General features: G+C 42.6%; 1 protein-coding gene across 3 annotated transcripts in view; it reads left to right on the top strand.

The window, feature by feature from the left end:
• The window catches only part of txnrd2.2 (thioredoxin reductase 2, tandem duplicate 2), a 180,647-nt gene that overhangs the window by 76,770 nt on the left and 89,948 nt on the right, over positions 1-13,929 (top strand). For all 3 annotated transcript variants that reach the window (XM_073051874.1, XM_073051876.1, XM_073051877.1), the window contains one exon: positions 3,910-3,977. In XM_073051874.1, the coding sequence (XP_072907975.1) occupies positions 3,910-3,977 (68 nt within the window). The remainder of the gene's footprint in view (positions 1-3,909; positions 3,978-13,929) is intronic.

The raw sequence follows: 13,929 nt of genomic DNA, 5'->3' as shown, positions 1-13,929 counted from the left end.
CATGATTTCCTGAAAGGAAAATAGGCAAAGAAGTGGCAAATGAAATACAATGTTGGAAAAATGTATGGTCATACACTTTGGTGGAAGAAATAATAGGCAAACTATTATTTAGGTGGGGATAAAATTCAAAATGCAGAGATGCAAAGAGACTTAAGAGTCCTTGTGCAGGATACCCTAAAGGTATCCAAGTTGAGTGGGTGGTGAAGAAGGCAAATGCAATGTTGGTATTCATTTCTACAGGTATAGAATATAAGAGCTGGGATGTGATGTTGAGGCTCTGTAAGGCACTCGTGAGACCACACTTGGAGTATTGTGTGCAGTTTTGGGCTCCTTATTTTAGAAAGGATATACTGACATTGGAGAGGGTTCAGCGAAGATTCACGAAAATGATTCCAGGAATGAAAGGATAATTGTATGAGGAATGTTTGGCAGCTCTTGGGCTGTATGCTCTGGAGTTCAGGAGAATGAGGGGGGATCTCATAGAAACACTCCGAATGTTAAAAGGCCTGAACAGATTAGATATGGCAAAGTTATTTCCCATGGTAGGGGAGTCTAGGACAAGAGGGCACGACTTCAGGATTGAAGGACATCCATTTAGAACAGAGAAACGGAGAAATTACTTTAGTCAGAGGGTGATAAATCTGTGGAATTTGTTGCCATGAGCGGCTGTGGAGGCCAAATCATTGGGTCCATTTAAGGCAGAGAGATAGACAGGTTCTTGATTAGCCAGGGCAACAAAAGGTATGAGGAGAAGGCAGGGGAGTGGGGATGACTGGAAGAATTGGATCAGCCCATGATTAAATGGTGGAGCAGATTCGATAGGTCGAATGGCCTACATCTGCTCGTATAATTTTATGGTTGTTAACGAAATGCCGAGAGTCAGTGCTTCTGCTGTTTCTTGTGCAAAGGGAGGGAGTTGGAGTGGGCTTTGGGGTTTTGATGTTTCTATCATTCATTCTATTGGGTTCTGTGGATGTCATTGAAGAGTAAGAATTTCAGGTTGTATACTGCATATATTCTGTGATATTAAAATGAACCTTTGAACCTGTGATGTGTTTCACTGTATGTGTTGTACATTTGATAAATAGATCTGAATGTGAAAATTGCTATTGATTTCAACAAAAATGTTCATAAAATCAGCCCTGGATTAACGAGAAGAGAAAATTTATCTAGTGCTTTCCCCACCTTACTGGAGATCTAGCAACTGACAGCAAGTACACATACATGGACCAGGTCTTGTCTGTGAGGATGCAGCACCAATACAAGCCCACACATTCTGAGAGGAATCTGCTTCCAAGATCATTGTGAATGCAGAATAAATAAAAGGGGATGATAAAAAATCAAATCAGGGCAGCGGCCTTTTTTAAAAATTAATTGCATTAGGAATATGGTAACCAGGAAATGGAATCAGAATCAGGTTTATTATCACCAGCACATGCCATGAAATTTGTTGTCTTTGCAGCAGCAGTAGAATGCATTGCATAATAATATAAAAAAGGTGAATTAGTTAAATAAGTAGCACAAAAATAAAAATTAAAGAAGTAGTGAAGTAGCGTTCATGGATTCAATGTCTGTTCCGAACTCGAATGGCAGAGTGGAAGAAGCTAATCCTGACTCATTGAGTGCCTTCTGGCTCCTGTACCTCCTCCCTGATCGTAGCAATGAGAACAAGGCGTGACCTGGGTGATGGGCGCTTCCTTTTTGAAGCATTGCTCCCTGAAGATGTCCTGTATACTACGGAGGCAAGCGATGGACCTGACTGAGTTTACAACACTCTGATGCACATTCAAATTCATCTTCAAGAACACGACTCTCATGTTAACCAAAGTTGGATGAGCAACACACACAAAATGCTGGAGGAAATCAGCAAGTCAGGCAGCATCTATGAAAATTAATCTCACCTGCCTATCACCTCCTCTGGATGCCCTTCTCCTTCCCTTTCTCCTAATGTCCGCTCTTCTATCCCTCCCGTTAGATTCCTTCCTCTCTGGCCCTATACCTTTCCTCCCTACCTGGTTTCGCGTTCTAGTTGAATTCCTTCCACTCCCCAATCCCTTTTTATTCTGACTTCTTCCCCCTTCCTTTAGTGGAATACTTGGGTAGTTATCGTTGCAATTGCATTGAAAGGTGATTTGATAGAGATGATAAGAGGCATAGATAGAATGGACAGCCAGCGCAGAAATGGCTAACGTGATGAGGCATAATTTTAAAGTGATTAGAGGAAAGCATAGGGGGTGTGACAGACGTAATTTTTTTTTTACAGAAAGTGGTGGGTGGATGGACCACGTTGCCAGGAGTGATGGTACAGGCAGATAAATGAGGGACATTTAAAATTCTTGGAGATAGGCACATGGATGAAAAAAGAACAGCTATGGGGGAAGAGAAGGGTTAGATAGATCTTTGTGTAGTCAATGTAAATTTATTATCGAAGTATGTATATGTTAGTATATACGGTGGATTCCGGTTAATTGGGCCATTGTTTCATTGGGGCAGTCACTTATTTGAGACAACTCTTAAAGAACAATACCAATTGAGAAAATAGCTGTGATTTCCTTCATTTGTTTGGGACACCATGCCACTTAATTGGGGCAGAAGACTGTTGCTGAACAGTTTCTAACTAGTGTCAATTGCGTGTACTTGACACTGCACCATGTTTAGAGCAAACAGTTTTTAAATTGTGTCAGTTGTGTGTGTTTATGTTCAAAACACAGTGAGCTTTTGTTACTGATAGTTGGCAAGAAACAAGCAATTGGACAATTCAAAACTATTTTGCTTAATGCGGTTTTAAGCATTCAGGCTTCGAGATGCCAGAAATGGATAGGAGTGAAAATGAACCAATTTCTTGCTTCAGCCAGTTATGGACTACGAAGAATTGGAAGGTATCCACAATCATCTTGAATATTACAATGAAAATGAAGATTTGGAGGATGCAGTAATTGAAAGCATTGTATGAAGGCAGTTCACTACCTGTATCAGCTGTCTGTGCTGATTTTTTCATTTAGAATCAATCAAAAGAAATAAAGAGATGACAGTTACTGAGGGGTGCGGCCACAGGGGTGCTCTCTACTATCTGAGCTCTTCCCATCCCTTCCCTTACAGTCACCCACTTGTCTAACTCCTGCAGCCTTGGGGTGACTAACTCCTTGTAGCTCTTATCTATCTCCTGCTCACTTTCTCTTATAAGCTGTAGGCCATCAAGCCTCAGCTCCAGATCTCAAAAGCTGCATCTCAATGTACCTGGCGCAGGTGTGGCCATCTGGGAGACCTGAAGATTCCCAGGATTCCCACATCTGTCACCCAGAGCAAAATACTAAAGTAAATACAGACATGCTCTCTATTCCTCCAAAAAAAATACAAGGAGAAAAAAAAAAGTCCACTTACCCACTTGGCTCGCTGAAGTCGAATGAGCCAAAGCTCTACCACTCTGTCTGTGACCGCTCCACTAGGCAGCGTCTCCCTTTTGTGCCTGAACCTTCCCAGCTCTCCGGTTATAGCTGAGTTCCCACGAAGCTTTCCCCTTTTAGACTTTGCTCCTGGACCTGTGCATCTCCTCCTCTCTTGGAGCGCTCTATCTCACGATTGGTGTGCCGGTCAGGATGCGCCGGGGGCAGCTTGCAGATGTCAGCACACATTCTGGCACTAATGTTGCCCACAAAGCACCAACAAAAGGAATAACAGAGAGAGAACTATGTGGTTCTGCTAATGATTTGATTTGCCATCTGGCTCCCAGTATGCAGAGTATAATCCTATTTGCCGTTTTCAAATTCAGTCTGTGTAATCATATAGAATGGCATTTCTGCAGTAAATATTTTTGGGTCCAGATCTCTCCATCCGGCATGCTGTGTATATTGTTGCAACAGACAACAAAGTTGTGTTTTGACTGCTGAGTGATCATTTATTGTTTGAAAGATTCCAGGGAGTGAGTTTGGCATTTCCAGCGATGACATCTTCTGGCTGCAAGATTCACCTGGGAAAACGTGAGTAAAGGTTCCATTCAGTTGGATATCTGTGAATGTGAATATATTTCATTTGTTAGTACATTGGAAGTGGGAGTACGGTTATGTGGAGTTATTACATGCCAGGCACTGATAAGATAGAGTCATAGAGTCAGAGAGCTCTCTATAGCACAGAACAGACCTTTCAGCCCATCTGGTCGATGCCAAACCATTTAAACTGCCTGTCCCATCAACTTGCACCTGGACCTTAGCCCTCCATGCCCTTCCCTTCCATGTACCTATCTAAATTTCACTTAAATGTTGCAATCAACCCTGCTTCCATCACCTCCACTGGCAGCTCATTCCACACCTGCACCATCCTATGAGTGAAGGAAGGTCCCTTTAAACATTTCACTATTCACCCTTAACCTATGACTTCTCATCCTAATCTCATCCAGTCTCAGTGGAAAAAGCCTGCTTGCATTTACCATATTTCTCTGGATTTGGATGCCCGTTACACCGCTGGCATTTAGGACAGCAATGAAGATCCTCCATCTGTGGTGGTGTTCAGGGCTTCCTTCATCATGTCAGTAGCTTCCTCTCAGTCTTCCCTGCTGTCAGTAAGCAAGTCCTGGGGGAAGGAAGCTGGGGTGGAAACTCAGGAATGCCGTCGCTCTCAGTTGTAGAAGGATTCTTCATTGCTGCTTCCTTAACAATTTTGTTTGACCAGTCAGGGTAGTTAGCCCTGAACTGAACTCCCGTACCTGAAGGACTGGTGGACCACTCTTAGTCTGGCCCATACCCTTTGACCTGTTTGTCATGGGTGACCCTATTAAGAGCCAAAGCATAAAGCCCTGACTCCAGCCAACTCTGGGTCATTGAGGCACACAAGCCTCTAAACCACAACAAGGTTGCGGTCCCTTTGGAGGTAACTTATTTGTACCCCTTGTAATTTTGTAAACCCCTACCATATCTCCCCTCTTTCTGTACTCTCTAAGGAATAAAGTTCTAACCTAGTCAACCTTTAACCTTTAACTCATGTCCTTAAGACCTGGCAACATTCTTGTAATTTTTCTTTGTACTCTTTCAATCTTATTGATATCTTTCCTGTAGGTAAATGATCAGAACTGCACACAATACTCCAAAAGAGGCCTCATCAGCATTTACACAACGTCTACATAACACCCCAACTCCTGATTTATGAAGCCCAATTTGCCAAAAGCTCTCTTTACGACCCTGTCTACCTGTGACACTATTCAGGGAATTATAGATCTATGTTGTCAGAAATGGTCATTAACTGAATTGCCTAGTTAATCAGCTCAATTTCCAATTGTGAATTAAAGATTAAAATTAAAAACGATTAGTTTTATTTATCGAAACATAGTGAAATGCATCATTTGTGTCAATGGCCTGAGGGTGTGCTGGCGGCAGCCTCCAAGTGTTGCCACACCTCTGGCGCCAACATTGCAAACCTACAACTCACTAACCTGAACCCGTATGTTTATGGAATGTGGGAGGAAACTCACGCGGTCACAGAGAGAAGGTACTAAATTCCTTACGGACAGCAGTGGGGAATTGTACCCTAATAGGTGGTGCTAAACATAATGCTATGAACATAGTGCTAACCGCCATGCTACCACTCTACCCTGATGCAACCGTGCCGCCCAAGAGTTCCAAGATATTCTTGCTCACCCTGCACCTTCGAAAGAATATTCAGGTTGGCCACTTATCTAATGAGCTGATCACAGTGTGCCTAATGCTGACAAAATGTTGAATCTGTCATTGCTTAAGGCACTGGAATAATAGAGCACAGAGTCTATTTCAAGATCTGGTTTTGGCAGCTTTAAATTCAATTTACTGAAGAGAGCTGAGATTTGGACAAACTTGTTTATGTGCGATAGATATTTAGAGTAAAGTGACTAATTGTGCTGATGATTAGTGAATAGTGTGCGGTTAACGGGCTAATTCAGGATTGTTTAATGTCATTTCCAGCGCACAAGTGGAAAGGATAACAAAATAATTGTTTTTCTGGATCTGATTTAGTACAAAAAAACAAACACAATAACAAAATGAAAAATCACAATAAATATAACTACATAATATAGCTTATATGTATGTAGGATTTTCAAAGGTCTTAGGCACATATATGCCTAACATATGTTGGGAATGGTGAGTCTGGGGTGCCATGGGAGGAGTGTGGGACAGGTGGCAGAGAAGGAGTGCCAGGGGTGGTGGGGTGGGGGTTGCATGGGTGCAGACACACCCAACCCTGAGATTGGGCAAAGACATTTGATTCCAAACAATTGGTTTATTGATCATTACAGAATGTCTCTCTGGTGCTTCCTACTCCCTCCCCTCTCCCTTCCCCTTTTCCCAAACATGATTCCTCTTTTCCCAACCATGATTCCCCTCTTCCTGCCCCCTTCCCACTCTCAGTCTACAATAGAGACCCATCTCAGAATCAGGTTTATCATCACTCACGTATATCTTGAAAATTGTTCTTTTTGCGGCAGCAGTACAGTACAATACATAAAATTACTACAGTACTGTGCAAAAGTCTTAGCTATATATATACTTTACGCTTTTTCACAGTACTGTACATAGATTGATTGTATGTCTGTATAGTGACACTAGGCACAGGAGTGTCTGTACATTAGGTGACTGATAGGGAATGATAAAGTAGTGGTGGTTAGGGGTGTGGAGGTGTTGATCAGCTTTACTGTGTGGCAAAAGTAACTTTCTTTGAATGTGGTGGTTCTGGCCTGGATGCTGCATTGCCACCTCCCTGAAGGAAGTGGAAGTGGGCTAGTAATACCAAAATAGTACTCTAAGTGGATAAACAGATAGCAAAATGGTGGTAGGAAGTTGCCACATACAATGGAATGAAAAAAATTACATTCCAAATTTTACAGCACTTTTTTGGAAATCTTGACTTCTTTCTCTCTCACTTTAATTGGTGCCCGTGTAACCTGAAATTCTGAGTTACCCGGTTAAACAGGTTATAATTAAAAAGGTCAGGGTTCTGGGATTAATCTGGATCGGGGCTATTCTAGTCTTTCACATGTGGCCTATCCTTAACCCTTTTTAAGATAAGGAAATATCAGTCTTTTTAGAAGGTTGAAATTCTATTGTTCTGTAGATAATCCACAGTGTAGGTTTCTGTGCAAGGCTGTAGTGTAATGTTTGTAACACAAGATCTGTTGGCTTGTTGGCCCAATGTTACACACTTAGTAACTGCTGCCATGTCTCCCAGTAAAAAAGGTTGAAATTTAATTTGATTTTACCTTTTCCCCCTTCCCACTTATTCTATTCCCCACTCTGGCGTCTTCTTACCTCTTCTTCTCACCTGCCCAAAACCTCCCGCTGGTGCTCCTCCTCCTTCTGTTCTCTCATAGTCCACTCTCCTCTTCTATCAGATTCCTTCATCTTCAGCCCTTTGCCTTTTCCACCTATCACCTCCCAGCGTCTTACTTCATACCCCTCTTCCCATACCTGCCTGGTTTCACCAATCAGCTTCTGGCTTGTCCTCCTTCCCCTCCCCTCACTTTCTTACTCTGGCATCTTTCCCCCTTCCTTTCCAGTCCTGGTGAAGGGTCTTGGCCCATAATATTGACTGTTTATTCATTTCCGTGTATGTTCTCTGACCTATTGAGTTCCTGCAGCGCTGCGTGTGTGTGTTGCTGTGGATTCCCAGCATCTGCAGAGCCTCTTGTGTTTCTGTTTATGATTTGAAATGTTTCTTCTTGGGAGAAGGGGAAGAGTAAAATAAAAAATGTGAACTTTGAGAATGATCTCCTGTAAGCAGTAATAAACATGTAAGAAAAAAATACTCTTCAATTTTTCCTCCGATTTTTTTTGGAAAAAAGTACGTAATGCTAATAATTTACCAGTTAATGAATATCTTGTGAGGCTTGATGGACGACATAGTTTGTTGTTCTAATCCTTTAAGTGATATGTCAAAAGGAACTTCCAGTGCTTTTAGTTATATTTAGCTTTTTGCCTTAGGATGGTTATAGGCTGCAATTACTTCAAGGATCATCAGATTTCCTACAGCACACTCATTCAAGGCTTGTATATGGTTTCAAAGTGTCTTTCTATATCTCGTGCAACTTGAGTTTGACTTTTAGTCTTGATCGTGTCAAGTGTGTGAAGCTTACCTTTCACAGAGAAAGATTTTCTTTTTTTAGCAGTTTGTTCTATTTTGAGCAAAAGAAAAGGTCCAATGACTCACACAAAATGCTGGTGGAATGCAGCAGGCCAGGCAGCATCTGGTCGAGACCCTTTGTCAGGACTGATGGAAAAAAGAGATAGTAAGAGATTTGAAAGTGGGAGGGGGAGGGAGAGACCCAAAATGATAGAAGACAAGAGGGAGAGGGATGAAGCCAAGAGCTGGAAAGTTGATTGGCAAAAGGGATACAAGGCTGGAGAAGGGGGAGTATAGATTGACATGGACATGGAGTACAATGACTTATCACATTATATCCGAATTCACGTAAAATCAAGGTTTCACTGTAGTTCTCTGGAGACTTAACCTACAGCAGGAGACAACAGAAGGATAATTAAACTAATTAAACAAGACATTAAGACCATAAGACATAGAAGCAGAATTAAGCCATTCTGCCCATCAATTCAGCTCAGCCATTCCATCATGGCTGATCCCAGATCCCACTCAACCACACACACCTGCCTTCTTGCCATATCCTTTGATGTCCCAACTGATGAGGAAACTATCAACTTCTGCCTTAAATATACCCACAGACTTGGCCTCTGCCGCAGTCTGTGACTGCATTCCATAGATTCTACTCTCTGGCTCAAAAAATTGCTCCTTACCTCTGTTTTAAAAGGTTGCCCCTTAATTTTGTGGCTGTGCCCTCTAGTTCTGGATACCCCCACCATAGGAAACATCCTCTCCACAACCACCCTATCCAGCCCTTTCAACATTCGGTAGGTTTCAAAGAGATCTCCCACATTCTACATTCCACTGAGTACAGGCCCAGGGCTGCCAAGTGCTCCTCATAGGTTCACCCTTCATTCCTGGAATCATCCTCGTGAACCTCCTTTGGACTCTCTCCAATGATAGTACATCCTTTCTGAGAAAAGGGGCCTAAAACTGTTGATAATACTCCAAGTGCAGCTTGACTTGTGTCTTATAAAGCCTCAGCCTTATCTCCTTGTTTCAGTATTCTATTCCACTTGAAATAAATGCTAACATTGCATTTGACTTCTTTACCACAGACTCAAACGGTAAAATAACCTTCTGGGAGTCTTACACGAGGACTCCTAAGTTTGTCTGCACCTCTTATGTTTGAACCTTCTCCCCATTTAGATAATATTTTCCTTTTACCAAAATGCATTATCATACATTTCCCAACACTATTCCATCTGTCATTTTTTCCCCATTCTTCCAATTTGTCTAAGTCCCTGCTGAATCACATTTCTTCCTCAGCACTACCTACCCCTCCACCTATGTTCGTATCATCAGCAGACTTTCCCACAAAGTCATTAATTCCATTATCCAAACCATTGACAAACAACGTGAAAAGCATCAGTCCCAATACTGACCCCTGAGGAACACCACTAGTCTCTGGCAGCTAATCAGAAAAGGCCGCCTTTGTTTCCACTCGCTGCCTCCTGCCTGTCAGCTATTGCTCTATCCATACCAGTATCTTTCCTGTAATGCCATAGGATTTTAATCTTTTTGAGCAGCCTCATGTGCGGCACCTTATCAAATGCCTTCTGAAAATCCAAATAAATTACATCCACTGCCTCTCCTTTGTCCACCCTGCTTGTTACTTCCTCAAAGAACTCTAACAGATTTGTCAGGCAAGATTTCCCTTCACAGAAACCATGCTGACTTTGACTTATTATATCATTAGTCCCCAAGTATTCCGAAGCCTCATCCTTAATAATAGACTCCAACACTTTCTCAACTACGTACTGAGGTTAGGCTAACTGGCCTATAATTTCCTATCATTTACCTTCCTCCCTAAAGAGCAGAGTGACATTTGCAAACTTCCAGTCCTCCGGGACCATGCCAGAATCAAGTGATTCTTGAAAGATCATGACCAATGCATCCATTATCTCTTCAGCAGCCTCTCTCAGGACTCCGGGATGTAGTCCATCTGGACCAGGTAACTTGTCCACCTTAAGACCTTTGGGTTTGCCGAGCACTTTCCCCTTGTAATAGCAATGGCACTCACTCCTGCTCCCTGACACTCACGGATCTGTGGCAAACTGCTAGTGTCTTCCACAGTGAAGACAGATGTAAAGTACTTATTAAGTTCATTTGCCATTTTTTGTCCCCCATTACTACCTCACCAGCATCATTTTCCAGCCTCACCTCCCTTTTATTCTTTATATAGCTGAAAAAAACTTTTAGTACCCTGCGTTATATTATTGGCTAGTTTGCCTTCATATTTCATCTTTTCCCTTCTTAAAGCTTTTCTAGTTTCCTTTTGTTGGATTTTAAAAGCTTCCCAATCATTCAACTTCCCATTCACTTTCGCTACCTTATATGCCCTTTCCTTGGATTTTATGCAGTCCTTAACTTCCCTTGTCAGCCATGGTGGCCTACTCCTGCCATTTGAGAACAACTTCTTCTGTGGGACACACAGTATCCTGCGCCTTGTGAACTATTCCCAGAAACTTCAGTCATCTCTGCTCTGCCTTCACTCCCGCCAATATCCTCCTCCAATCCACCTAGACAAGTTCCCCTCTCATGCCTCTGTAATTCCCTTTATTGCATTGTAATACTGATACATCTGACTTATGCTTCTCTCTCTCAAATTGCAGTAGGAATTCAATTATATTATGATCACTGCCTCCTCAGGGTTCCTTTATGTTAACCATATAACCATATAACAATCACAGCACGGAAACAGGCCATCTCGGCCCTCCTAGTCCGTGCCGAACTCTTAATCTCACCTAGTCCCACCTACCCGCACTCAGTCCATAGCACTCCACTCCTTTCCTGTCCATATACCTATCCAATTTTACCTTAAATGACACAACTGAACTGGCCTCTACTACTTCTACAGGAAGCTCCCTAATAAGATCTGGGTTATTACACAACACACAATCTAAGGTGGCCTTTAGCACAAGCTGCTCTAAAGCTTTCTTGTAGGCATTCAACAAATTCTCTCTCTTGCAATCTGACACCAACCTGATTTTCCCAATCCCCTTGCATATCGAAGTCCTCCATTACAATTGTGTCATTACCCTTATTACATGCCTTTTCCAGCTCCCTTTGCAATCTCAGTCCCACTCTCGGCTACTATTTGGAGCCCAACAGACAGAGGTAAGGAACAATGCAGACAGAAAAATATAGTCACTGCATATGTAGCTGGAGTTTCAGATAAACTCAGAAGGATTTTCAGCAAATATCAAATCCCTGTGGCTTTCAAACCTACAAATACACTCAGATAAAAACTCATCCACCCCAAGGATCCTACACCCAAACATAAACAGAACAAACACGAGGAAATCTGCAGATGCTGGAAATTCAAACAACAACACACACAAAATGCTGGTAGAACACAGCAGGCTAGGCAGCATCTATAGGGAGAAGCGATGTCGACGTTTCGGGCCAAGACCCTTCGTCAGGACTAACCGAAAGGAAAGATAGTAAGAGATTTGAAAGTAGAGGGGGGAGGGGGAAATGCGAAATGATAGGAGAAGACCGGAGGGGGTGGGATGAAGCTAAGAGCTGGAAAGGTGATTGGCGAAAGTGATACAGAGCTGGAGAAGGGAAAGGATCATGGGACGGGAGGCCTCAGGAGAAAGAAGGGAGGGGGGGAGCACCAGAGGGAGATGGAGAGCAGGCAAACAACTAAATATGTCAGGGATGGGGTAAGAAGGGGAAGGGGGGCATTAACGGAAGTTAGAGAAGTCAATGTTAATGCCATCAGGTTGGAGGCTACCCAGCCGGTATATAAGGTGTTGTTCCTCCAACCTGAGTTTGGATTCTTTTTGACAATAGAGGAGGCCATGGATGGACATGTCAGAATGGGAATGGGATGTGGAATTAAAATGTGTGGCCACTGGGAGATCCTGCTTTCTCTGGCGGGCTGAGCGTAGGTGTTCAGCGAAACGGTCTCCCAGTCGTACACCCAAACATAAACAGAACAATATCATATATGCTTTCCAACACAACGAGAACTGCACAGATCTGTATATCGGCGAGACAAAACAACCACTTCACAAACGGATGGCCCAGCACAGGAGGGCTAACACCTCAGGTCAGGACCCGGCTGTATATCTACACCTAAAGGACAAGGGACACTCCTTTGATGATAGCAATGTGCACATTTTGGACAGGGAGGACAGGTGGTTTGAAAGAGGGGTTAAAGAAGCCATCTTCATCAAACTGGAAAACCCACCCCTGACACCACCTATCAGCTACTTACAATGCAGTCCTAACATCTTTACCCCAGCGTCTCCACAACAGTTCACACCTCATGCAAAGATAAGACTAGTGACCCTCTCATTACTTGTATGACACTTAATGATCCTCATGTGATTGCTATATCTTTAAACAACTCACAGAGTTTATAAGCCAGAAAACTACCCACCATGGATCAGAATTGAAGAAGCCTCTCGGATGAGTGGCAAAATGTCTTCTAGGTAACACAGCAAGTCCAGTTGTCTCTGCAGCTTATTTTGGTCCTGTGCAGTGTGCCTCCCCCCCACCAGTTGTTGATGCAGCCAATTAGAATGTTCTCCATGGTAGATTTGCAGAAATTTGTGAGTGCCTTTTGTGACATACCAAATCCCCTCAAACTCTAATGAAATATAGCCACTGTTGTTCCTTCTTTTGTAGCTGTATTGGGGGCAGGATAGATCCTCAGAGATATTGACACCGGATATTGAAGTTGCTCATTCTCTCCACCTTAATAAATTTTCTTTGAACTTTGGTAGTGTGGGACTAAAAGATATCCCCAAACATTTATTCAAGCACAACAAAAACAGAAACTGCTTGAAGCATGTAAGGTCTTTGACCCGTAACATTAATTCTGTTCCTTTTTCCACAGATGCTGCTTGACCTGCTGAGTAGTTCCCACAGTTTCTGTTTACATTCCAGCATCTGCAGATTCATTGTTGTAGAGTCAATCATAATAGGGTAAAAAAATGCAGTTAAAATAATGGCAACTCACACCATTAGTCGAACAAAATGTTTTTAAACTGGAGCTCCGAGAGACTTGCTGAATAATGGAAGCTTCTCTTTGATGTTGTATGGAATTCAGCTCTGGAATTTTCAATGCAATTTGAGCTCACAGTGCTGAATTTAATTTAATAAACAATGTCATGTCATCAACTAAGTCTCTTTTTACTATAATTGGCTTTTGAATTTTTAAAAAATTGATGTCTGGACTACCAGCTTTAATCGGATTTGGTCTTATCAGAAAATCACTGACTTGTTTTGTGCACATGCACAGCATGGAGACTGCGAAGAATGAAGAAATAACAAACATAGGAGATTCAGCAGATGCTGGAAATCCAGAGCAATGCTCACACAGAATGCTGGAGGGGCTCTGGTGTTTAAAATACTGATTTTGTGTTAGTGGGTTCATTAAGAAATATAAAAACAATAATTAGTGCCAAAAGACAGCAAATACTGAGGGCTTGTTCATGGGTTCACAGACTGTTCAGAAATCTGATGGTGGAGGGGAAGAAGCTGTTACTGAAATGTTGAGTGTGTGCTTTTGGGCTCCTGTACTTCCTCCCTGATGTAGTCGTGAGAAGCGGGCATGGTGGGGGTACATAAAGATGGATACCACCTTCTGAGGCACCGCTTTTTAAAGATGTCTTCAGTAGTAGGGAGACTACTTCCCGTGATGGAGATGGCTGTGTCTATGACCCTGTGCAGCTTTTTTACATCCTGTGCATTGCAGCCTCTGAACCAGGAAGTGATGCCACTAGTCAAAATGTTCTCCATGGTACAGTGAGACACCAAATCTCCTCAAGCTCCAAATGAAGTGGCGTGCCTTCTTCATGT

Source organism: Hemitrygon akajei, chromosome 7, assembly GCF_048418815.1.
Source record: "Hemitrygon akajei chromosome 7, sHemAka1.3, whole genome shotgun sequence".
NCBI lineage: Eukaryota > Metazoa > Chordata > Chondrichthyes > Myliobatiformes > Dasyatidae > Hemitrygon > Hemitrygon akajei.
Note: the sequence above shows the minus strand (reverse complement) of the source record. Positions and strands in the feature narration are given on the sequence as shown.